The sequence below is a fragment of the Mesocricetus auratus genome, unplaced genomic scaffold (assembly GCF_017639785.1).
Source record: "Mesocricetus auratus isolate SY011 unplaced genomic scaffold, BCM_Maur_2.0 Super-Scaffold_6730, whole genome shotgun sequence".
NCBI classification, from domain to species: domain Eukaryota; kingdom Metazoa; phylum Chordata; class Mammalia; order Rodentia; family Cricetidae; genus Mesocricetus; species Mesocricetus auratus.
The window spans coordinates 12,045,067-12,071,080 of record NW_024429184.1 but is presented as its reverse complement, the minus strand read 5'-3'; the positions used below and the strand labels follow the sequence as shown (position 1 = coordinate 12,071,080).

General features: G+C 47.1%; 2 protein-coding genes across 3 annotated transcripts; one reads left to right on the top strand and one right to left on the bottom strand.

Moving 5' to 3' along the window:
* Positions 1–11,652: 11,652 nt before the first annotated feature.
* Alg2 (ALG2 alpha-1,3/1,6-mannosyltransferase) lies at positions 11,653–16,698 on the bottom strand. Of its 2 annotated transcripts, none has more exons than XM_005078728.4 (2): positions 16,265–16,698; positions 11,653–14,515 (listed from the first exon to the last, which is right to left on the bottom strand). In XM_005078728.4, the coding sequence occupies exons 1-2, from the start codon at positions 16,610–16,612 to the stop codon at positions 13,616–13,618; spliced, it is 1,248 nt and encodes a 415-aa protein (XP_005078785.3). In that variant the 5' UTR covers positions 16,613–16,698; the 3' UTR covers positions 11,653–13,615. The 2 variants fall into 2 exon arrangements, with proteins under 2 accessions (XP_005078785.3, XP_040594525.1); XM_040738591.1 differs by having other exon boundaries at positions 11,653–14,447; positions 16,270–16,466.
* A 209-nt stretch (positions 16,699–16,907) lies between these two features.
* Sec61b (SEC61 translocon subunit beta) lies at positions 16,908–25,057 on the top strand. Its single transcript, XM_005078727.4, has 4 exons — positions 16,908–17,068; positions 17,214–17,311; positions 21,778–21,879; positions 24,801–25,057. Exons 1-4 carry the CDS (start codon positions 17,066–17,068, stop codon positions 24,886–24,888), a joined length of 291 nt encoding a protein of 96 aa, XP_005078784.1. The 5' UTR covers positions 16,908–17,065; the 3' UTR covers positions 24,889–25,057.
* Positions 25,058–26,014: the final 957 nt, after the last annotated feature.

Below are 26,014 nucleotides of genomic sequence, written 5' to 3'. Positions count from 1 at the left end.
TCCAGAGCCACATGTTCGGGTGGATCAGTGTCCTTTCATTCCACCTACTTGTTTTATTATTGGGTGTCTGGGTGTTGGGTGAGTGAGCACCATTCTCTCTGGCTGCTCACATTGGGGTGTTGCTCTTAAGGGACAAGACCAATTCTGGGGAGAGCAGACTGTTAGCCGATGTCCAGGTTCTGCAGGACCATCTGAGGCTAGGGAAGTGCAGTCTATGAGGCTGGACCAGGATGTAGATTCTGAGGATACAGCTGGTCCTGGTATTGTAGTTGCGGGAGTACTCTGTAGTCGATTTGAAATCTGCTGGGACAGAGACTAGGGCCACAGGTGAAGTTCAGGAGTTTAGAAAAAAAAAACCTTTCTCTTGGCTGTAGAGTTGAAACTGCTAAGTTCATGGTCCTGGCAGTTAGGAAGAGGGCCCAAAGACCAGGGAAGTGGGGAGATCCCACCCTTAGGAGTAGGCAATAGGCAGGAAAACTTAGGCTGCTGGTTGGCAGCGGTGCTTATCTGGAGTCTGAGAGTTCTTGGGAGGATCCAGACAATTTAGATTGACTGTGTAAGGTTAACTGTGGAACTGCTGTCGTCTGAAAGCAGGGTCTGGCTGTGTAGGGGAGAATACAATTGGAGAGGCTTGTGCCAAACGGTGAGAGGATGGTGTGTAGCAGGTTTTTGGGACTGGGTAGAGAGGTTGAGAGAACCCCTCTTTGGCTCCCAAAGGGGTGCTTGGATGACTGGGGACATGTGGTCATTAGTGGGGGTTTGGCCTTGGTGACTGGAGCCTCACCAGTGAGAGGAACTGAGGCAGGGGGGAGCATTAAAGGGAGGCACAGAGAAAGCAGTGTGTGGGGGGGGTGGGGACTGAAGAAGGCATCAGTGATGTGGAGGAGAGAGTTTGTTGGATAACCTTGACCCAAGTGAGGGCTTGGCCATGAGAGTGTGCGTGTTGAAAGGAGTGTAAGATGGAAAAGTTTGTACAGATTTGGGAGCCGGAGGGCGGGAGCGGAAAGGGGGGTGTTTTTTGAATTTAAGGAATTGTTTATGAATGGGAAGAGGGGCTAGTGGAGAGGGAGGGAGGCAGACGTGGCTTGGTACAGAGAATGTACTAGGATCGGGTGTTTAGGGATCAATGAGAGAAGCAAATTGGCCACGAGGGAAGAGATAAGGTACAGAGATGGGCAAGGTGGTCTAAAGTGATGTCTATGGGTGGGGGGGGGGGGGGAGAGAATCTGAGATGGGTGAGTTGGGAGAGGAGAGTTGACCTTTGGAAGGTGAGAGATGGTAACTTGTGGAACTGAGGAAACTGAGGAGTGAGGTGATGTTAGTCTGGCTGTCAGAGAGGAAGGGTTGTAAAGAAGCAGGTCCTCTTCATACCGAAGCAGATGGGAGGAAACCAGAGAAGGCAGGCCAGGCGTGAAGCTGTGTTTGGGCAGGCTGAGGACTGCCTGTGAATCCTGGGAAGGATAGCCCAGGTCAGAGGCCATTGTGCATCGGATCCCATCTATGGGAAGGCAAAAGGGCTTGCGAGTGGATACCCCAGAGCTGAGGAGAAGCGAGTGTCTTTAAGATTTAGGACGGACGTGAGTGGTGTTGTCAGGGGTAATAGAGAAGGCGTCTGAGAGTCGTAGACTTAAGGGTGCAGGTGGACAGCAGTTAACGAAGGGAAGGCCCTGCCAGTGCAGATGGACAGCAGTTAACGAAGGGAAGGCCCTGCCAGTGGAGGGTTCCTTAGACTGTCAGTGAGGGAGTGCCGGGCTTGTCCCGTAGGCAGAAGGGTTTGAGTTTATCAGAGAGGGGTTCATGGTGTGCAGCAAGGAAAGGGGAGGTGGTGCCCAAGCAATGGGGTGAATGAGAAGTGAGCAGAGGATTAAAGGGGTTTGGGGTGAATGAAGAAGTCAGCAGAGGATTAAAGGGAGCTTGGGGTTATGGAGAGAGTATTCAAAGGGAAGCCGAGGAGAGAAGGAGGAGGGACACAGGAGTGTCCTGGGAGCTGTTGTCAGGGTAAAAGGTAAAACATATGTCAGTTCTGGAGACAGAGGGGTTAGCATAGAAAGAAGGAAACAAATCAGAAACAACTTTTCATATCCCTTAAATTACTTTCTCAGACCCATAAATGATTTCTTATATCTTTAGGCATTAACACAGTGATACACTGTCATAACTTTAGAACTATCTTAGACCTGTATAATTTGTATCATTCATTTCCCTTGATGTACGTAAGTTACTTGTCTGCTTCTTATAACCTGGGAAACTCACATCTTTGTTAGTGTGAAGCCTGTCAGCAAGGCCGGCTGTACATATGAAATGGACTCGGGGCGTGTGGGAATGGGACCAGGAGGATCTTGTGGTGAGAGGGAGGGGAGATAGGGTTGATGGATGGAATGCAGGGGGAGACAGCTGGAACTGAGGCTCATTTAAGGGATGATATGCAGTGGAAATTAATGAACAGAAACTTTCTGAAATATATGAAGGAATTCATGACGAGGTCTCAGAGTTTCAATTGTCCACTTCTTGTCATCAAGTGATAACAATAGTGGGAATGGGTTGCATCCAGTTGAGATGCTGGCCAAGGGGGTCCCATGGAAATCCCCAAACAACTCAGTCTGTTGCTAAGAGAAAGAGGTTGAGCTGGTGCCCACATGAAGCCTTCACCCCTGTGTTCTAGTGTCTTTGATGCAGGAAGATACTCTGAAGGCTACCAAAAGAGAAATGTAAACACCTCTCCATCCAGAAAACTTCTGACCTACAATTTGTTCTTCTTGCAAGATATGCTAGGGCAGTGGAAGCACAGAGCTTGTGGGAGAGGCCAGCCATTGTGTGGTTTAACTCCACAAGAGCTTGCACAGAGCTTGTGGGAGAGGCCAGCCACTGTGTGGTTTAACTCCACAAGAGCTTGCACAGAGCTTGTGGGAGAGGCCAGCCATCGTGTGGTTTAACTCCACAACAGCTTGCACAGAGCTTGTGGGAGAGGCCAGCCACTGTGTGGTTTAACTCCACAAGAGCTTGCACAGAGCTTGTGGGAGAGGCCAGCCATTGTGTGGTTTAACTCCACAAGAAGGAGTCCATACCCAATACTGCTTGGGTGACTGAGAACCAGAGACTAGATATCTCAGAGACATAGGGCAAGACTAAACATTACTGGTCTAAAAAATTACAAATAAAATGACTCCTAATGATATTTTTCTATACTCATAGATAAATGCCTTATTCAGTCATCACTAGATAGTCTTCCTCCTGCACTAGATGGGGACAGATGCAGAGACCCACAGCCAGAGATTATGAGGAGAGAGAGAGAGAGAGAGAGAGAGAGAGAGAGAGAGAGAGATTAGATCACTCAGCTCTAAATGGGATGTCTCCATCAAATCCCTCCTTTCAGAGCTTAGGGGTCCCCATGGAAGAGGAGGCAGAAAGAATGTAAGAGCCAGAGGGATGGAGGGCACCAGGAGAACAAAGCCCCCTGACTCAACTAAGCGAGGCTCATATGAGCTCACAGAGACTGTAGCAGCAAACATAGGGCTTGCACGGGTCTGCACCAGGTCCTCTCTGTATATAGTACAGCTTTCAGCTTAGTATTACAGTGAATGAGTAGGTCTGATGCTTGTGCCTGCTCTTAGGGCTATTTTCCTTCTGTAGAGTTGCCTTATCCAGCCTAGATGTGGTGGCTTTTGCTTTATCTTATAATATTTTATTTTGTCATGTTTGGTTGTTACCTCTTAGAAGCCTGTTCTTTTCTAATGGAATACAGAAAGGGCATGGACCTGGAGGAGAGGTGAGGAGGAACTGTGAGGAGTAGTGGGAGGGGAAACCAGTCAGGATATATTGTATGAGTAAAGAGCTATTTTCAATAAAAGGAAAGCAAATGAAAAATGAATATCAAAACTAAGGAATGGAGGCTGGAGGGACGCATCAGTTAAGATTGGCAGCCTGACTTCAAGGCCTGGAGTCCACATGGTGAAGAAGAGAATTGATTCTCTTAAGTTGTCCTCTGACTTCCACACACGTGCCATGACATGTGTGCCTGTACTCCTCCACACAAAACAAATGTATACACTTAACAAAAATATTAAGATATGGGTGAAATATTTCACATGTGAGCAAAGGAAAAGTATGGTCCATGAATGAAACTCCCAGTGATGCACAATTATAGAAGTCCAAGTGTGTGAAGTTGTTCATACTTTTTCTCCAGTCTCTTGCACGTGAGAGTCCTAAGCACACGCTGGTAAGACGTAATGGAAGCAGTGAGAACAGCGTGGTGGGAAGTGCTGGATGGCTGTCCGGGCCTCTCGGGGATATCTTTGAAGGTTGCAGTGCTGAGATGGGGAGGCCACCTGCTCTGCCTGCCCAGCTCTCCCGAGAAGCCTGCTTGTCCTTTCCTGCTTACCCCCTTGCTCTGCTCCCCACTGGGTGAGTTGTGCTTTTAGGTGGCCTTGCATCCTGGCCGTAGCCAATGGGCTCCAGGTTAGGTGAGAATATGTCTCACTTGCTTTTGGGCCTCCTTTGCTGAAGCCAGGCAAGTCCCCTGAACCAAGAGTGGCCCAGGAGTCCTTCACTGACATGTTTCCTGAGAGACGGTTGCTTCCCTTTTAGTGAACCAATAAGACTGTCTGCTATAGCGGACCATGTTCCCTGCCATGAAGATTGCCTACCATGAAAGGCTATGAGACATTACAGAAATTGAGCTCCTGTGGCATAAATTCCTGGATCACTTTGTGTCTCAAGCTTAGTGACATTCCTGATGTCTTAGTTATGATTTTATTACTTGAAGCTACACCATGACCATAGCAACTCTTTTTTAAAGGAATCTAATACTTATTCAAGTAAGATTTTATATAATGAAATTAGAATAAGCATAATTACTTTTTTATCTTCAAGGAATTCTGGCATCTTTAATATCATTTTTGTTGTTGTTGAAAATAGATTCTCATAGAATACGTCCTGACCACAATTTCCCATCCCTCCACATTCCTAGCTCCTCCTCACATCTACCCTCTCCCCAAGATCCATTCCTCCATCTGTTTCCCTTCAGAAAACAGTCAGCTTCCAAGAGACAACAACTAAATAAGACAAAACAAGATACAAGTCAAGATAAAAGTCTTTATACAGAGGTTGGAAAAGGCAACCAAATATATTGGACAAGTTCCTATATCTTGGACATCACCAATATAGGTCTTTCATCTTCAAGTAATAATATCCTTTGGTCCTGTTTGTGTGCGTGTTTGTGCATGTGTGTTATATACATGTGCACACACTCATGCATGTATGTTTGACTAGTTGATTCAGGATATTTCTGCATTTCCCTAATATGGTAGGAATTATCTACAGAAAGGATGCTTTCCCTTAATCTCAGTGTTCTCAATCAGAATTGTTAATTGAATTTCTACTTCATTTTTCTGATGCCACAGTTTCCCACGCCAAGCCCCCCATCACACTCCCCATCCACTCCTCAGGGAGGGTGGGACCTCCCATGGGGGATCATCAAAGTCTGTCACATCATTTGGGGCAGGACTGAGGTCCTCCCACTGTAGGGAATAGGCTCCCAAAGTCCACTCCAGTACTAGGGATAAACACTGGTTCCACTACCAGAGGCCCCATGGACTGCCCAAGCCCCCCAACTGACACCCACATTCAGGGGGCCTGGTTCAGTCTTATGCAGGTTCCCCAACTGTCAGTCTGGAGTCCCTGAGCTCCCACTTGCTCGGGTCAGATGTTGCTATGGGTTTCCCTAGCATGGTCTTGACCCCTTTGCTCATCACCTCTCCCTCTCTACAACTGGATTCCAGAGTTCAGCTCAGTGTTTAGCTGTGGGTGTCTGCTTCTGCTTCCATCAGCTACTGGATGAGGGCTCTAAGATGGCATTTAAGGTAGTCATCAATCTCATTGTAGGGGAAGGACATTTAAGGTAGCCTCTCCATTATTGCTTAGATTCTTAGTTGGGGTCATTTTTGTGGATTCCAGGGAGTTTCCCTAGTGCCAGGTTTCTCATTAAGCCTATAATGGCTCCTCCATGAAGATATCTCTACCTTGTTCTCCTTCTATGTTCTTTCCCCAACTCCTACCTTCCTGATCCCTCATGTTCTCACCCACCACACACACCCCACGCTCCCAATTTACTCAGGAGATCTTTTCCTTTCCCCTTCTCCGGGGGACCATGTATGTCTCTTTTACAGTCCTCCTTGTTTCCTAGCTTCTCTGGGGTTGTGGATTGTAGACTGGTTGTCCTTTGCTCTATGTCTAATATCCACTTATAAGTGAGCACATACCATGTTTGTCTTTCTGTGGCTGGGTTACCTCACTCAGCATGGTTTCTTCTAGCTCCATCCATTTGCCTGTGAATTTCAAGATGTACTCCATTGTATAAATATACCACATTTTCTTTATCTATTCTTTGGTTGAAGGGCATCTAGGTTGTTTCCAGATTTTGGCTATTACAAATAATGCTGCTATGATCATAGTCCATAGTAACTCTTAGAAGGAAAGCATTTAATTGGGGCTGGCTGACAGTCTCAGAGGTTTAGTCCTTTGTCATCATGGTGGGGATCATGGTGTCACACAGGCAGACATGGTGCTGGGGAAGGAGATGAGAGTTCTACATTCAGATCATCAGGCAGCAGGAAGAGAGAGGGACACTGGGACTGGCTTAAGCTTGTGCAACCTCAAAGGTCACACCTACTCTAATAAGGCCACAGCTCCTAGTAGTGCCACTCCCTACGAGCCTACAGGGGAGGCATTTTCATTTAAACTGGCCCACCTGTATATGCCTAATTTTCCTTGGACTGTATGATCTATCCCACTAGTTTCTCTTTGGCTTAAAGCTGAGATTCCAGCCACTTGTAAGCATTAAGATCACACCACTCAATGTTCCATAGGGTGGCTCTCAGGATCTCACACATGACACTGTTTAATTCTATTGAACTGAAATGGCCTCAGATTTCTGGATTCACAATGCTAAGGAAACCTACAGTTCGGCTAGAATTGAGCTGGTTAATGTGGTAATTTGGTTTGAAAATCATCATTGAAGGCAAGTAATTTTTGGTTTTTACAAATTTTTGCATTCTTGACTATGTGTGTGATGCCAGACAGTTTACAATCTTCTTTTCATGTCTATTTTCTGCCAGATTTTGCCTTCTAGTTTTGTTGTTCAAATTTTTAAATATTTGCTTTTAGAATTTAAGTCTGTCATGTTTTCACTGAGCTGTTTACAGTAGCAAAAAGTTGAAACAGCCAGGCAGTGGTGGTGCATGCCTTTAATCCCAGCACTCGGGAGACAGAGGCAGGCAGATCTCTGTGAGTTCCAGGCCAGCCTGGGCTACAAGAATTAGCTCCAAGACAGCTAGGGCTGTTACACAGACAAACCCGGTCTCAAAAAAACAAAAAAAGTTGGAGCAATTTCAAAATATAACAGTAAGAGATTATTATGAATAGTAAAATGTACTAGTTGCACATATTAATGTCTGATACTATGCAGTAAAAAATGTTAACAGTAGGGTTATTTTTAGTTTCATTTAAAAAAAGCTTCCTGTTGCTGAGCACACGCCTTTGATCCTAGCACTCGGGAAGTAGAGGCAGGAGGATCTCTGTGAGTTCAAGGCCAGCCTGGTCTACAGAGTGATTTCCAGAACAGCCTCCAAAATAATACAGAGAAACCCTGTCTCAACCAAAAAACAAAGCACCCTGTTGTGGAATATTAGTTTGGGATGCATAACATTTGTATATGTGCTGCCAAAGCGAGCACAGGGATGTGTTACATTTGTTTATGCTGTAACATTTGTTTGATGATGCAAGGGTGTGTTGTATTCTTTTATGTTGCATTTGTTTAATTTTGTCAAGCTGTGTTACTTTGCCTGTCTAAAACACCTGATTGGTCTAATAAAGGGTTGAACAGCCAATAGCAAGGCGGGAGAAAGAATAAATAGGCAGGCACAGAGAATAAATAGGAGAAAAAGATCAAAGAATGAGAAAGGAGAAGCAGACTCCAGAGGTCAGCCACCCAGTCACCCAGCCAGACACCGGATAAGAAGGAAAGAAAAGACACACAGAAATAGAGAAAGGTAAAGCCCAGAGACAAAAGGTAGCCAGGATAATTTAAGAAAAGCTGACTAGCCGGGCGGTGGTGGCGCACGCCTTTAATCCCAGAACTCGGGAGGCAGAGGCAGGCGGATCGATGTGAGTTGGAGGCTGGGCTGGACCGACAGCCTCGAAAACAATACAGAGAAACCCTGTCTCGTAAAAACCAAAAAAAAAAAAAAAAAAAAAAAAAAAAAAGGCTGACTAGAAACAGGTCAAGCTAAGGCCCGGCATTTATAAGTAAGAATAAGTGTGTGTGTGTGTGTGTGTGTGTGTGTGTGTGTGTGTGTGTGTGTGTGTGTGTGTGATTTATTTGGAAGCTGGGTGGTGGGCCCCTCAAAAGAGTAAAAGAGTAAACAGCAGCCACCTATACCCTCATTTCTTTAAAATGGCAAAACTCTTTAAAAGTATTTTTAGGAAGGGCCTCACTGTGTAACAGTGGATGACCCAGAACTTGCTATGTAGCCCAGGCTGGCCTGGAACTCAGTGATCCACCTAGTGCTGTTTCTCTGAAGAGCTGGGACTAAAGTCATATATCACAATGTTCAGGTAAAAATTTGTTTCAATTAAAATTTTTCTTTAACGTTTGTTTATGGGTGTGGAAGTCAGAGGACAACTTGTGAGAGTCCACTCTACCATGGGGGTCTCATGGACGCAACTCAGGATGTCATGCTTGCTGGAAAGTGCTTTTACCCACAGACTCAGCTCATGGGCCCATTTCTCTCTCTCATTCTCTCTCTTTCAGCCTTGAAGTGGTGGTACTCAGACATGCGCCATTATAATCTAGCTTAAAACGTTTTTAGTTATCCCATGTTAATCATATGTATTTATAGTATAGCATGTTTTCAATACATGTATACGCCGTGAAATAAATCAGGGCTGCTAGCTTTCCCACTAAGACTAAATAAGCAAAGCAAACAAATGAGCCAAAACAAACAAAAATACCTGGCCTGGTTCCCCTCCCTGGATGCCTTTTTCCCTGATTGCCCTTGGTCTTGTGGATCCCTGGGGAGCTGCTGGCTCCAACACCTTTGGCTCCATTTGGCTTGGTAGACTCCTCTTTCTGCTCTTCCCATCCAGTATCGACTGTGTAACCAGACAGCTTGAAAAGTCACCTGTCATTAGGGAGGCTCTTTCCCTCTACCTACATGACATGACGTGCAGGCACTGGTGGCCCTCCATGAGGCACGGAGCCGCAGGGGCTTGGCTTGGGTTAGGAATGAAGGAGCAAGCTCTGAGTGGCAAGAGATAAGTGAGCATAGGTATAGCGCAGATGCTGGGAGAGAGGTCCACAAAGAAGACAAAGGAGGCTGCAGCTGTCCATCCAAGTGGCTACAGGCGGGTCCCTTGCTCCCCCTGGGCTTGCTACTCACCTGAGTAAGAGCAAATTAGGTTGGGTGACCCCTGGAGTCTGTCAGATTCTGTAGAAATGCACAAAAGCATCTCGGGGTAGTTAGTGGCAGGTGTGAAGACCTGCTGCCAGCTGTTGGACTCAGGACAAGGGGACTGGCTGGCTGGGTGAGTAAGGGAGGCAACCGTGTCTGAGCAGAACAGGTGGAGCCCAGAGGTGCCCTCAGCGGCTGGGAGGAAGGAGCTGAGGCGCTGCAGAAGAGGCATCTACAAAACCGAGAAACTTGTCCTGGGCTGTCCCCAAACCCGGGCTTCGCTTACAGCACCACTGCCTCCCAGCTGTGTATCTGATCCCCCAGAATCTGATCAAGGTGTCTTGTCAATGCCTTTGAAGGATTCTGGGAAGGAAGCCCAGGGCAGCCCAGGGTGAGTGAGCTCTGCAAGCTTTTAGGCCAACAGGAAAGGCTCAGGGGCCATGCGAACACCACCAGGCAGGAAGGACAGCAATACTACAGCCAGTCATTGAGTCGCTGGGTGTGCATGTACAAGGGACATGTGACATTTGTGTCTCAAGAGGAGCAAACCTGAGGAATCCTGGTCAGCGTAAGGCCTCGAGGCAAGATGGACTGAACCCTGGCTTGCCCGCTTTCCAATTGCGCACACTTGGTCACGGCTTTCCCTTTTCTGGGCTTTGTGGAGATGTTAGGAGAATTACATCAATCTCAGACCACTAAGGATCAGGGGGTAGAGTAGAGGTGAAGCCTTTCTGAGTCTAAGGGCCTGAGCAAGCCCAGGGGCAGCGCTGCAGAGGGAGATGTGAGGCCGTCAGGTAGGGTGGTGCTTAGGCATCAGAATTTTCAGGTTCTGCCTACCTTTACAGGCTGACGTAGTTTACCCACGGTGATTGGCCAAGGAACACTGGGTTTCATGCAAGGATTAAATGGATGTCTACTGTACATCTTGACAGCATACTGAGAAGGGTTGACTCCCTAATGCTAGAATTACTATCAAGGAGGCCACAGTTCCAGTGATCCATGCTAGTTCCCTACTGGATGCAATTTTGCAAATTCTGGATACCCTGAAGGCAAAACTCCACCCTTAGCTGTGTGTCGAGGAGCCCTTAAGGCATTTGGAGTAGGCAGGTCTCTCCAGGCCTGTGAAGTCTTCTGTTACCCATGGGGGCTCAGGACAAGGAAGAGAAGTCCCAGGAACCTAGAGCTCATTTTAGAAGGATAAACATTCAAAGTAGCAATAGATTTTGTGTTTGGAGTGAGCAGCTGCCACAGATCATGTGGCCAGGTCCACCAGTCTTGAATCAAATGATCAGAGCTGTGGGAGCCCACAGACATGGTTCCGTTCCATATGTGACTTAAGGTCAGAGTTCAAACCCATTCTTGTTGTTCCAAGGTTAAACAGTAGGATTTTTGGCCAAAGGTATGGCTACTGTATGTTTTGACCAAATTACAGGATGTTTGACTTAGGGTGTGGTAACCAGATGTTTTGGGTATTGGGAAGATAATTATGTTTGTTCCATATACCACGATAAGGAAGTCGTTTGCCCTCCCCTTTTGATTGGGGTATATATGAACTATGAGTAATAAGCTTGGGGCTTTTTTCAGTATTCACTGAGTGCCGTCCCAATTCTAACTACTGTCTCTGGTCTATTTCTTTCCTCAATCTACACTCCCCATCTCAGGAACGCATGGGCCCGACACAGAGCCGCCAGGTTTACCTGAAAGGCTGTAATTCTCAAATACACATGAACCAAACCACAGAACAGGGAAGACACACTTTACTGGGTCTTTCATAACACTAAGAAAACGAAATTCCACAGAATTTGGTGTGACATCCTTATTTGATGAAGCTTTTTTTTTTGGGTACAGTGACACCTGGTAAAAATATTCCCAAGATACAGATTTAAACTAAAATTGCATCTCTAAGAAACCTCAACAAAGTGGTCTTGTGGTGTGGCCTGTGCCCACATGAAACTTCTAGTCCTTTTCAATCTCCTGAAAAGGCAGTGGCTGCAGCTAAATGTCCACTGACCACACACCAAGTACTGATTCTGCACTGTGTCTACTGTTGAAATCAGCCACCATCATACCCACTCTTCCAGAAGCCACTGGACAACTACCCCACTCTACAGGTTAAGAGGTTCAGGTGTGTGCAAAGCTTATTTTTCTCTATGGCAGGCAGGCTATTGAGCTTTGCTCTCAACCATAAAAAAGACCACTCGACTGCTGGTATTTATATATTATTATTATTATTATATCCTTACAGGTGAATTTAACATTAAAGGCAAATTGAAAATTGCTTTAATATTTGTACTTACAAGCAACAGGTAAACAATGAATCACTGCGACGGGGCAGGGTCACAGGGATAGAGTTCAGAGGGGAGCAGAGGTTCAAGCAAGCTTCACACAAAGTCATTTAAATGAGGGACAGGAAACACTGGCATGCTAAACTCGGGAGAGAATATATGACAAACACTAAGAGAGCTGGCGACTCAGCGACATTAAGGAACATGTCTGAAACACGATGCTTGGTATACAGTTTAGATGCTGAATGTCCCCTCTGATGGTCATTCTTGGTTGTCAACTTGTCTACATCTGGAATGAACTAAAATCCAAAACTAGAGGGCACATCTGTGAGGGATTTTTGCTTAATTTGAAGTAGGCAGATCTTGCTTCTTGAGGTGGGAAGACACACCTCTAATCTGGCCACGCCTTCCAGGAAGTCTATACAAGAATTTGAAAGGAAGCCTTTGCACTCTGCCTGCTTGTCTTCGCCTTGCTAGCAAGTCCATTTCTTCACTGGCATTAGAGCCTATTTCTTCAGGATTCCAGAGCATGCTGAAGACCAGCTGAGACATCCAGCTTCATGGACCAAGAAACTACTGGATTCTTGAACTTCCCATTCACAGACAGCCATCATTGGATTAGCTGGACTGCAGTAAGTCATATGTGGTATATATAAGTTTCTTATATATACACATATATGTATATATGCGGAGAGAGATTCACTCTGTAAGTGCTGTTACTCTAGAGAACCCTGACTAATACATCCCCAAAGGCCTGTGCCCTGAAGGGCTTCGTCCCTAGCCCATGATGCTACTGAGAGGTGACAGAACTTTTAGTAGGAAGAACTAGTGGAAGGAAATTAGCTCATCAGGGTGATCTCTAGAAGGGGAATTGGGACCTTTCTATCTCTTTGCTTCCTGGTTGCCTCCTCTACCATGAGTTCCTGTCATAAACACTGATCTGCCATAGGCTCAAAGAAATAGGATCAAACATGGGTAATCTCTGATACAGTAACCCAACACATGTGATGATAGTCCTTCTTCGTGTCAACTGTCTAGTATACCTGTTTTCTGACTTTGGGTTTCATTACTCAGCAAGATAAAATCAGCATGAAGGCCCAGATCTAATGTTTTATTCTCTCTCTCTCTCTCTTTTTTTTTTTTTTTTTTGGTTTTTCAAGACAGGGTTTCTCTGTGGCTTTGGAGGCTGTCCTGGAACTAGCTCTTGTAGACCAGGCTGGTCTCAAACTCACAGAGATCCGCCTGCCTCTGCCTCCCTAGTGCTGGGACTAAAGGCTTGCGCCACCAACGCCCAGCGATTTTAATCTTTTCTTATGTCAAACATATTTTATTGTCCACTTGCAGTAAAAAAACAAAACAAAAACCAACCCCCACCCATAAACAATAAATAATACTGAGCACTCTTGTTATGGATTCTGGCAAAAATCAAACAAAAATTTCCTAGCAGCTAACAGAGAACACTTTAAGTGAACTGACAATAGTCCCGTTTCCATTGCACGCTGAAGTCAAATCAATCAACTGTGACAATGCTAAGACTTAACTATTAAAGCCAATTAAGGCACTGGATGATTAAACCTTTATATATAAAGGAACAATAATCCAGAAAAATAGAATTAAAATAGTCTGCTAGCAGCAGATTTCTACCATTCTTTCACAAACATCGAAGAAATGTGGAATGATTATAGCATTAAGGATATTTTCAGAAAATAACAGGTAGGGATGGTGGACAGTGGGCTCACATTCAAGACTCAAGTCTACTTTAAAAGAAAAAAATCTCACTAGCACTAGTTTCTAGCTCCTTTTTTTGGTTTCAGAGGTGCTTCTACAACCCATAAAGATTGCAGAGCATGTAGCATACAGGCCCCATACTATAGACTCCCCTGACTACACAAGTTTGGTGACATACTGGTAGAGCTGGTCTGCAAAGACTTCGGCGGAAAACTTCTCTGCCACCCTGGCTTTCCCAGCCAGGCCCATCGCGGCTTTTAAGGATGGTTTGTGGATGAACTTTTCCATTGCTTCCGAGAAGTGCACTGGGTCAGGCTCACACAGAAACCCCGTGACCTTGTGGACGATAGACTCCAGGGGCCCACCTGAATTAACAGCAATGACGGGGCACTGCATGTACATGGCCTCCAGAGGGACGATGCCAAAGTGCTCGTTGCTCGGAGTGTAGAGCACACACAGGCAGCCGTGGAGGAGGGAGATCTTCTGCCTGTCTGAGAAGGACGGCAGGAAGGTCACGTGACGCTCAAGGTCTGACTGCTGGACTATTTTCTTTAACTCCTTATAGTGCTCCACGTTCTCCAGGATTCTGTGGTCGTAACCACCACCCATGAACAGATGAACCTTCTCCCAGTCTTGAGACGGCAACCGGGCGCGAAGCTGGACTAAGGCGCTCAGGGCCAATGGCAGATTTTTCTTCCTTTCAAAACGGTTGATAGAGAGGAACAGGAACTGCTTTCCCTTGGGGACGAGGTCATCTATCTTGTCAGGAACAGCCAAGTCAAAGCTGGCAATGTTCAGAGACGGGTAGAGGACATCGGGGTTTACGTGAGACAGGGTCTTGAAGGTCTCCTTAAAGACGGAAGCGGTGTACTGGCTGTTGACCAAGATGCGATCCGCCATACCTGTGGTGTATTCCTCGATCCAGTCCAGGGGAGCCCTGTAGAAGCGCTTAAGAGAAGAATTTCTCTTGGAAAGCAGCAGGTCCGGATAGTGACAGTAAAACAGGATCCTCTTACGCCGTCTGGCCAGTTTGAACACTGGGATACAAGCAGACACCTAACCAAGGCAAAACCGACAGTAGGTAAGGGACTAGTCACATCAACTGCCACGGCCACAATCACTTCTTGGTGACAGCACAGCCGCCTGGCATCACTGATTCACAGGATCTGGGTAAATGTCTACATTAACCATGAAGACACACTTCCTCAGGGCTGATCAGTAAGCACTGGACCCCAGAGCAATTGTGGCTGTTTCCACCTGTTGGTTTGGTTAGCACACAATGGCTGGCAGTGTCCACTGTGGGTAAGAGCATGGGGTAGTCTAGTGCAGACTAGGAAAACAAAGTGACAAATTTGGAAACTACTACTGACATTTTCAGTGAACCACTCTGTGACTCCCCCATCCCCTCCACCGCCCCGCCCAGTGTTTCCTCGGAGGACATGTGTATGAAGTGAGATTAGTATGGGGACATCACCTTGAATGCAGAAAGAGGATGTCTCATCTAGACACACATACACAGGCTGCAAATGTTAGTGTCCTTTCTGGAAAACAGGAACATTTATGGTATGCTTGAATAAAGGGGACTGATGTGGATCTTGAGTATCAATAAACAAGGATGTCTCAAATATTTGAAGAGCAAAGGCAAAGTGACCAACAGCAGGTAAACTGAATCCCAGTTATGTACAGGTAAGACGCAGCTGGAAAACAGACGCACACATGCTACAATGGCCACACATCGTTTCTGGAAGGGTGCAGAAGAAAGTGTTGACAGTGGCTCTCTCAAGGACAGAGCAGGGAACTTTTATATCAAACTTCCTATTTGAACTTTTACTCCTGAGTAAACGTTACTTCGCAATTAAAAAAAAAAGTGTGGGGCTGAGGAGTTGGCTCCTGGTAAAGTGGGGATCTGAGCTGGATTCCAACTGCCCACATAAATCCAGGTTATGGCAGTATACACCTGTCTGAAAGTCTAGCCGATTCTTTCAGTTTCTGGTTCAGCGAGAGATCCCGATTTAAATGTTCAGGTGGAGACTGACTGAGGAAGATACCCAACATTGATGGTTTCTACATGCAAGCTCAGATACCTGTGCAGACACAAATATACCCACTATCCTCCTGCCAACCCCCAAACCCTGGGTAGTAAAAAACACCTATGAAACAAGTCTAGTATGACTATAGGGCTGAATGCTATTTATTCAAATCTTGGACTTCAATCCAGCAAGGTGGCTTATATTATAAACCTAGCACTTGGGAGGGGTAGAGGCAAGAGGGTGTCAAATTAGGAGGTCAGCCTGGGGCCACTTAGGAAGACATAACACAACAAATGTCCCCAAGATCAAAGGGGGCAATGGTAAAGTTTTAATAGGGACACATGTCTAACTTGATTTTAATCCGTGGCACTGCTGAATCCCGGAGTGTCGGGATTAGGAAGTCTGGACAGGGTGGGATGGATGCGGCCTGGAAGCAGCAACAATAGGAATAACGGAGAGGAACAAACGGAGTTAGTTACAAGGAGTGACGGAAGGTGACTTTTAATGCCAGCCCCCCGGGGCCCAACTAGTTTATTCCCAGGACTAACCTTATTTAAAATGCAGGCATGTGAGCTCTAGCTCATGGGCCTTCAACGGTAGGGAGGGGGAGGAGGGATCCCTGCGATCTGCGACTTAAAGGATCCATACTAAAACTGACGGTTGTCTCCCTGAGGACTCCTGCTGGACAGTTCCAATAAATAAAAAAAAAAAAAAAAAAAAAGACCTAGACCAGACAGAGGTCCCTGCCCCGGTCACGACTCGGGGGGCGCCTCACCTGGTCGCACACCACCACGTCGAACTCCTCTCCGGAGAGGAAGAGCACGTAGAGCGCCAGGAAGACCATGCGCACGTAGGCGCAGATGGCGGCGCCGCGGCCGCCCCAGCCCAGGCTGCGGGGCAGCCAGTCCCCGGCGCAGTGCACCGGGAGCTCGCGGGTCTCCAAGAAGCAGTGGTTCGGGTTGTAGTGCGCCGTCCATATCTTCACGTCACAGCCGTACTCCTGCAGCGCCAGGGCCGCGTCCAGCACGAGCCGCTCGGCACCGCCCACGCCCAGATCGGGGTGCAGGAAGAGCACAGACGGGGGATAAATCCGGGCCCGGGCTCGGCACAGGTTTTCGGCCATGGCCGAGCAGCCGCGCCCGCTCCCTGAGCGCGAGCCTCTGCAATCTCCGCCCCTGGCGCAGCGAGCCGCGGACAGCCGACCCAGCCCTGGTGCGCGTGCGTGCGTCAGTTTAGGACACATCAGCGGCCAGACTTGTGGGCGCTAACACGATGCCTGACTACATTTCTCGCGTGACCGTGCCTAAGGCTTCTCATTCGGCGACAGTGGTCCCCGTGGAGGACTCTGAGGTTACGTGAAAGAAGCGAGAGGCCTACGTTTTCCCGCACGGCTCTGTTGTTCCCGGCATACTCTCCGCAGGCATATCCTAGGACAGCCCAGACCTCCTCGAGTCTGCGAAGACCCTGCCAGCCGGCGGGGGGCGGCGCCAGAGCCTGTCTCCGCGGTGCTCGAGTGCTCGCAGCTCTCCGGCTTTCCCTCCGGTACCGTCTGCGTCCGCCGTCCTTCGGCATCAGCATGGTGCGCGCCCCCCCGCTTCCGGCTCTTGCCGTGGTCTCCCTCCCTCTCCGGGATCTCCCTGCTTTCCTCAGGTTCCCGGGTGGGCGCGGGGCCGGCGGTCTGAGAGGGTCCTCGATGCTCACATTCTGTCCGCTTCTCCCTGCAGCCCGGTCCGACGCCCAGTGGCACCAACGTGGGCTCCTCAGGGCGCTCTCCCAGCAAAGCGGTGGCCGCGCGGGCGGCGGGATCCACGGTCCGGCAGAGGTAAGGGTCCCTGGGGCGGCCCCGCGGCAGGGGCCCGGGAATCGCACCGGGGGATGAAGTTCCAGGAAGGGAAGATTTCACAGGGGCCGGGTGAGCCTGAGCTGACGTGGCCATCCGGTCGTTAAAGGCCCTGTCGGCGGGAGGCCTCGGTTTCTGCTCCTGGATCAGTTTGCACACACCACTTTAGTGAAAGGGAAGTTAAACCAGACTGCGGTCAGGTCAGTACCGGCGTTGGGAAAGGCGATGACATAAGGCTGGTGTCTCTGGGGCCTTACCTTTCAAGCTTCCACCGGGAGGTCCAGTACACACTCAGTTTGACAAAATTTGGTTTACATTTACACAACAGTCTGGCAGCATAGTTCCTCATCCCCAGCTGTTCGTGTGCCATTTTGGATCGTGTGCGTGTGTGTGTGTGCGTGTGTGTATGTACGTGTGTGTATGTGTGTCATGGTCTTGCCTGGTACCCTCGGAGGTCAGAAGAGCACATCACGCCATCTGGAGCTGCAGTTATGAATGATTGTGAGCCACCATATGAGTGCTGGGGACCGATCTGGGAACCTTTGCCAGAGCAACAAGTACTCCTAACTAACCTCAGCCGTTTCCCAGCTTCAGTGTCTCCTTATTTTTAAACTAACTTTTAAACTGCTCTATGCTAATTTACAGAAAACTGGAAACTCCCGTCTTTGGTATTTCTTGTGTCTTCTCTATCAAGCCATGCCCGGCTTCGCGGGAGGAATTCTCGTTACTTCTCTTCCTCCATTTCTGTCATCCAGTTTAGCCCTCTTCTCCTTTGCGTTTGGACCACGGCCCATCCTCCAGCCCGCTGTTTCTCTTCCACTTAGGTTCTCTGTAAGCTCCCGGTGGCTGCATGCTAAAAAGGGAGCCTGTGGAGGAATCCCAGGCCTCTTCTCGCTCCGCTGTGGTCTAGCAATCCTGAACTTATCATTTTCTGAGCTCCATATCCTCATTAGGTCTGCTGTCTTCTCAACTATTATTTAGTTTCTTTTTAGACAGGTTCACATAGTTCAGGCTTGAATTAAAAACCACCGCCTTCACCTCCCAGGTGCTAGGATTATAGTTTTGTTAATAGTGTGAAACTGTTTATGTTTACATGTTCATCTCCTCTGCTTCGACAGAAATCTGCCCAAGTCTCTCCCAGCTCCTGTCTTAAATCGTGCCATAGTAAATGTTAGCTGAAGGAATTGGTCAACCCTATCATTGTGTTTTTGGAACAGCTAGGAAGGCGTTTTCCTAGAGAGGAGTAGACGGGGGAACTTTAAAGCTGTGCTTAGGTACCCCAAGAGGAAGGCTTGGGGGTGGGGGGTAGAGCTCAGTAGTGGAGAGCCTGCCTAGTGTGTGCAAGGCCCTGGACTTGATCTCTAGCACTACACACACAACACAACACAAACAGCAGTAAGAGAAGATGTGAAGGACTTTATTGTTGACTGTGGCAGGAAAATCTAAATCCAGGCAGTGAAATTAGACTAGGTGGTTTGAACATGTTGCAACAGCTCAGAGAAGGATGCTGTAACAGAACTGTCAGGAACATTAAGATGATCCTGAATGGTCACAGTGTTCTGTCGGTATGATACTCAAAGGAAGTGTATTGAGTTACAGTGTAGGTTGTTTGGGCTGGGGTCATGTGTTGTTGCTAGCTGGGGGTTCAGACTCTGTGATTGTCTTGTAGGTGTGGGTAGTTGTTGGGGGTTGTTCTTTTTGTTCAACAAGAGTTTATAGGGAAGTTCGGTCATCTGAGAACTTCTAAAGAACCAGAAGGCACCTATTTATCAAATTGTCAAAGTGGGATGAATAAAAATGAGAGTTAGTGCATAAATGAAGTGACGGATGCAGCTTCTAAGGTTATGGGTGTGGCTGGTGTCCTTTAGGATCTAGTATTGTAGGGCCAGTGAAATTAGACAGCCTGTGGCTATATGCATGGAGAGACTGTACAAAATTCATTCTGGAAACTTGTTTCTGTTTAGATGATTGCAGTCACTGTTGGCTGTGTAACAATGTGTCTGTTCCTTGAGAAGAGGTTGAAGTTTATGGTTAGGGATGCTTTGGACTACCTAGTGTCCAATTTGTATCTCTCTCTGAATGAAGTAATAATGCCTCAGAGAAAAAATATGTAGGATTTAAGGTTCAGCTGGGGTTGGAGTCCTTGATCTGCATTCTGTGAGTTTTTTCACAGTGTGGGAGGCCAAATGGGTCATGTAATGTTGCAGATTTGTGAGATCTCTCCCTATAATTCCCCTTTTAGTCTAAAGAAAAGATTAAACTAAATTGTCTCAAACAAATATAAAGCATATATACATAGAAGGTGATAAATTAATTATAATCTACCTATATTCTAAACATATCTATCTGGTCTAAACCTTAAACTTATCTGAAAGAGATGCCCAAGTCTGTACACCTCCTTCCAATCCCAACCCTAAGTAATTGAAAACTAACCCTAGCAGGTGTAAATTGTCCTGTAATATCAACAGTAGGGAAAGGGGATGTAGTGTTCTCAAAGTTACTTGCTGCTGAGATGGGACGATGATAAGTAATTTCAAGGGAGAGGCAGTAAATGGAGGCAGCTGGGGAGGGTCAGGCTGGAGTGAGGATAGACAGTGGGATTGGTGCTCATGGTGAGTGCTCCTGAGTGAAGACCCGTGAGATACAGGGACCTAGTGATTCTGTGGTCTAGGGAGACAGGCTGCCTAGGCAAAAGGAACGCTAAGTGTACAGATAGTGATCTGGGGCCACAAGTGCCACCAGTCATAGCAGCAGACCAAAGCACGCTCATGGTTAGGGTGAGAGGCACCTTGTTCAGGGACAGAGAGAAGATGCAGACTCCATTGAAGATTAAGAGATTAGTGTGGGCTCGGCTAGGCATCTCAGTTAGCTTCCCAGATAAGGTAGGGAGGGGCATTGTGAGCACAGTTCAGTATTTCTGATTTTCAGGTTCTCTGTTCTGTCCCAATGCCAGCAGCAGGAGTAAAAACAAGAAAACATCACTACAGATTCCTCTAAGGATCTTGAAATCCCAGCTTTGAAGACAGCTGTGTTCTGGGCTGTACAGATAGTGTAGTTGTAGCTCAGGTGATAACTTCCCTTGTGGACGTGAGGTTATCTGTTGGCTCAACTCCCTTTATATAAACAGAAGAGATTTCAGGTACCTACCCACCCTCCAGATTAGAGACATACCTGTTTGGAGAAGCCTTCTAAGAGCGTGAGTTACTCTGCAAACCCTGTACATCTTTTTTGCTGTTTTCAGCCGGTCTTTCTGCAGAAGCAGTCATACATAGACTTGTTTGTTTCCAGGCTACTGTAGCCTGTAACTAATGTATCTGAGATGTCCTTCTCCAGCAGAGTAGACAAATCACTGGTACTGACTGCCTTCAGACTTCTGTCATGAGCACAATTGAAGCCAGGCCGGGCGGGAACCAAGGCTCTGTTCTGTCACGTGTAGGATGAGCTTCCTTAGCTGCAGACAGGATTTCTGCATTCAGAATGTCTTGCCAAGACCATGCTGGAGTGGGATGGGCTTTCGGACTAGTCAAGACTCAGCAGCGCCCCCCAGGAATGGGACTTTAAGGGAGGGAATATTGGGATTCGGTGGGGCAGGGCGCTCTGCATTCTTTTCCCACACCCACCACTTTTGGCACAGTGATAAATGGCTGAGAAAACTTCACTCGGATCCTCTTCTTGGCGCCTGCTGTCCAGGCCTTGCCACCCTAGCACAGGGCTGGGGTAATGCCCCGCTCCCAGGAGGACTATTCCTGAAGAGTCTGGTCCTGGTCCTAAGTGAACCACGTCTGCTCAGTGTGCCACGATGGCTCCATGCACCAGTTCCATCCTTTTGCCAAGGACAAGTTCTGGTTACATATTTTCTGCTTTCACATCCTGCCCCTCTGCAAGGCTGTGGTCAGTGTATCAAAACAGCTCAAGGTTTCAAAGTAATCATTCATCATGTGCATTCTCCATTTTGGGGGCCTTGGTATGACTAAAGTTTATTGCTTTTTCTTAATTTTTGCAGCAAACACAGTCATTTTAAGCCATCTTTTAAAGTAGTCTTTTCAAAATGAAATTATATACTAAGGGCATTTATAGATGGGGTACATTACTTTATTTCACAGACATCCCTGTGAAGACAGGCTGAGGTGCAGTGTTCATTGAGAAGGCTAGATGTTGTAAGCAGCAGACGGGCTCTGCGGCCAGATCTGGGTTCATATGTCGGCTTAACCATTGCCGAGATAGTTGCTCCTGCTTATACATGGCAAAGGCAGTTACTGTACACGTTGACGCATGACAGGTAGTTCTCAGTCCATGGAACATAAGATCAGACAGGTGAAGGCAGGCTTTGAGTTTATTCTAGGAAACAAGGCTTTTCGTCTTACAGGTTGCTTTTGTTTTTAAGAAAGCCTGTATACTATAAGCATATGTTATTAAAAGGCTGGTAATGATATTTTTATCCCTTTCAGGAAAAATGCCAGCTGTGGGACTCGGAGTGCAGGCCGCACCACCTCTGCAGGGACTGGGGGAATGTGGAGATTCTACACAGAGGATTCCCCTGGGCTCAAAGTGTAAGTCGTGGAGCAGCCGTGTGGGGTGTCTGTCCTGGTGACTGAGTGTGTCCCTGACATAGCACGCAGCTGTCTGTGTCAGCTGGGCCGGGTCTGGCTTGCCTGTGCATCAAGTGAGTAGGGTTCTGAATGACACCTTTCCGGGAGCTTGAAAAGAAGAGAAGAGCCTCCTGTGCCTGCGTCAGGGAGGTGATGGGTACAGAGAAATGGAGGGAAGCTGCTTGATTAGAGGAGGTCCATCTTCATTCGATGCACCAGCCCCACACAGAGAAATGGGAGGAGCCATCTGATTGGAAATGGGGTGATTTTTCAAAGTTGCCCTGAGGTGGGAGCTGATATTATTACAGCCTAATGGAAATTTCCCATTATGTGGTGTTACCTAAAGTTCCTTGGTTTCCTTGCTGTGGGGGAGTGGCCAGCAGACCCGGGGGGTGGGGTGGGGTGGGGGGAGTGGGGGTGTGTGTGTGTGACTGCATCACTTTCCAAGCTTAGCCCATCTCATGGCCTGATGAGGAGTGACTGTCCAGGCAACTTCTGTCCTGGGCTTACCTCTTAGGCCAGCGTGTCTGGTACCATGACACTCTTTCCTGCTGTTTCCTGACTAAACCCCGTGGATAAGGGATAAAGTGATAACAGCAAATCTCCTTTGTGTAGCGTTTTCTTTGATCTGACTGGCAGCCCTGAGGTAGGAACTGCACCATTTTGCAGATGGGGAATCTCGGCCAGTGAGGTGCTCGGACACAAATGATAGGAGGCAGGGCAGACCTGACTGAGGCCACACCTCCCTGCTGCCTGTCTGGTAGAACAGACAAAAATGCAGCCAGTTTAATTGACTTGGCCTAGATTGCAGATTTATTTTATGAAGAGTTCCCTGCAGTCTCTGGTATTTGGTTTCATTCATTTATTGAAGTTTTTCCTGATACAGTTTTGTTCTTTTTTTTCTTTTGGGGGCAGGGTCTTACTGGGTAGCTAGGCTAATCTGGACCTTACCATCATCTTTCTGCCTCAGCCTCCCGAGCACTGGGATTACAGATGTGTGTGACTGTGTCTGGCTGGTCCCCTACCCCCCCCCCCCAAGCATGCAGGTGACTTGTAAGAATGTATTTAGGGAGCATGCATTTAGGAAGCTGTTCTTCGGCTGAGGGTCTGTGAGCTGGTGGCATTCTGACAGCCTTTGATGAGGTGATTTTCTTAGTCTCGGGGGAGGAACCTTGTATTTCTTGTATTTATCCCTTTCTCTTCCTGGTGGCCCTGGAACTCACTTGAAGTTTCTCAGGAAGATGGGAAACCCTTGTGGGCTAGTCTGGCTCATGCTTGCCCTGCGGACCCTTCCGTTGGTGCTGCTCAGGTCCTCTCAGGAACTGGTAAAATTGTCCCTTGTAGTTTCATAAGCAGTATCCCAGTCATACCCGAGAAATATGCTTCCGTGACAGGACATAGTTGAGAATTCCGCCTACAAATCTACCATTAGCTAACACCTTTGAGCTTGCTTTTGGCTCACTCTGGGGGGTTAGTAAGATTTTCAGGTTGATAATAATGTGTCCTGAGAGCCTGCTTTGAGTCTACCTGTGTGTGTCTGTAAATCTTGTGCTGTGCTAACCTCTTACAGATGGGGAGACAGACTTGAAGGTAAGGCCACAGGCAAGCTTGTGAGTGGCAGGCATCCACACTGTGGCTCCTGAGGACTGGATCCTCAGCTCTGTGCTCTGGCTGAGGTTAGCAGTGGTAGCAGGAAGGGGGCAGTTAAGTGTAGTGTGGTGGTGTTCTCTCCATATCCTTGTAAACTTGCTTACTCCAGTTGTACACACTTGTGACTGATGGAGCAGAGACCTTGTTTATTGTCCATCTGGTGCGCTTGGACCTCACCCTGGGTCCTGGTAATGCCTTGATGACTAAAGAAGCCTTTTCTGATATCTCTGCCCTCTGTCCCTGGTTGTATCTGGAGGTGAAGTGACATGTATTGAATTCTTCAAACCTGGTGTGGGCAGTGTTCACAGCTGTGTGCAGTCACAGGTCCTCCTGTTAAGAAACGTGTAAGCCAGTTCTCTACAGGAAAAGCATTTGATTTAAGGAAGGGCAGATGAGGGAGATCTGTTCCCTTTCTACACAAAGGCCATGAATGTAAGTTAACAGTGTACACTGCCTGCAATGTGGTGTTAAGATTAGAAGTTTGCTGGGTGTGGTGGTGCACGCCTTTAGTCCTAGCACTAAGGAGGCAGTGGCAGGCAGATCTCTGTGAGTTCAAGGCCAGCCTGATCTACAGAGTAAGAATTGGGACAGCCAGGTCTACACGGAGAGACCTTGTCTTAACAAAACAAGCAAAAGCAAACTTCCAGGAGGTCAAATGAGCCTGATGGGCACAATCAGCGAGGCCAAGTGCAGGCCTCTCTTTTCTATTCTGTGTGTGTTCAGGCAAGAATCTCTCTGAGCCTCAAATCTCCTTACGTATAAAATGAGATTAATACTGTCTCGCTTGTTTCATGAGTTTGTGCAGGTTGAATGGGATCATTGATTTAAAAGCATTTTGTAAATTATGTAATGTGATAATCCATCTGTGTGTCTCACACACTGTAGTTAGACAGAAAAGGTTGTCTTAATACATGCTAATTTGAGAAGCTTTATAAATGGATCATATGCACGGAAGAGTTTGGGGAAATTTTCTTTTTACTGTAGAGCATATTAAGTACACAAAATTAAGAGTATCTGAGAGATGGATCTGTTTGTGTATAATTTGCTGTTTCCACAGACGAGGAGACTGCACCTCATTCAAATAAGTGCCATTATCACACTTGCTTGTCCACAGTAACGGTTTTGGGAATCCCATTGGGTGACATAAACAATGTCCCCACTTTGCCCTCAGGCCATCTTGTATTAAGCACACCTTGTTCCTGAAGTAAGCATGCCTTCTCTTCTCATTCTAGTGGCCCTGTTCCAGTGTTGGTGATGAGTCTTTTGTTCATCGCTTCTGTGTTTATGTTGCACATTTGGGGCAAGTACACGCGCTCATAGATTTGGCTACATCCATCTGTCATCTGAAGAAGAAGGAAAAGACCCAACATATCTTGGACCAAAAAGTGTAGTGATTTTCTGTTCATGTGTATTGTTTTACAGAGAACTTCACAAGAATTGACTTTGAGAAATGTTTTTTCTATGTCTAATAAACTTTGGAATTGATTTATATGGAGAGTGGTTGCTGATACTTCACTGCTAGGGCCCTCAGTGTCTGCCCTCAGTGTCTGCCCTCAGTGTCTGCCCTCAGGTTTGCCAGTGAGAAGGTAGACAGCCTTCCTCATAGAGCTCTTTCTTTGTGGGATTGACAGCTCCTCCTACAACCACGTAGTCATTCAAATCCAAGATGCTCTAATTGGCCTTGGCATGTTTTCCCCAAGGTATTTCTGTCCTGGTGATTGTCATTTTGGGTACTTGGTTTTCAAGAAATGTGCCTTGAACTCCATCAGGCAGATCTGTGTGTGAAGGCAGCTGGTACCAAGGGTAAGAGTCAAAGAACTCAGAAACCAAAAATCTTGGCTGAGATACCTGCTCATTCTGTTCTTTTGTTTTGTTTTTAACTTGTTGGAGATGGGGTCTTGTTGTGTAGCCCAGACTGTCTTGGAACTTGCCATCCTCCTGTCTCCACCCCTTGAGCAAGTGTACAGGCTCCCACCCCCACCCCAGGCCTGGCTCTTTCAGCCCTCTGTGTCTAAAATTGTAGGTAATTGCTTTTTCTTCTCTTGAGTGTCCATCAGGAATGCCCATCCACAGATCTCATTTCTTTTTTTTCTTTTTTCAACACAGGGTTTCTCTGTATAGCTTTGGCTGACCTAGAACTCACTCTAGACCACGCTGGCTTTGAACTCACAGAGATCTGCCTGCCTCTGCCTCCCGAGTGCTGGGATTAAAGGCGTGTGCTACCAACGCCTGGCACTCAGAGATCTCATTCCTAAACGTGCTTTGAAAGAACTAATTTGAGGAATTGGATTTATTGGTAAAGTTTTGTTTTCATTTTGAAAACTAAAGACTTTGAAATAGGAATGAGACAGCATTTTTACACAAAGTCTAAATAATTCTGCCCAAGAGTAAGCTTTGGGGTTAGACTTCACCTGCGCTGTCCACTAGGCGCGAACAGCAGTTGCCG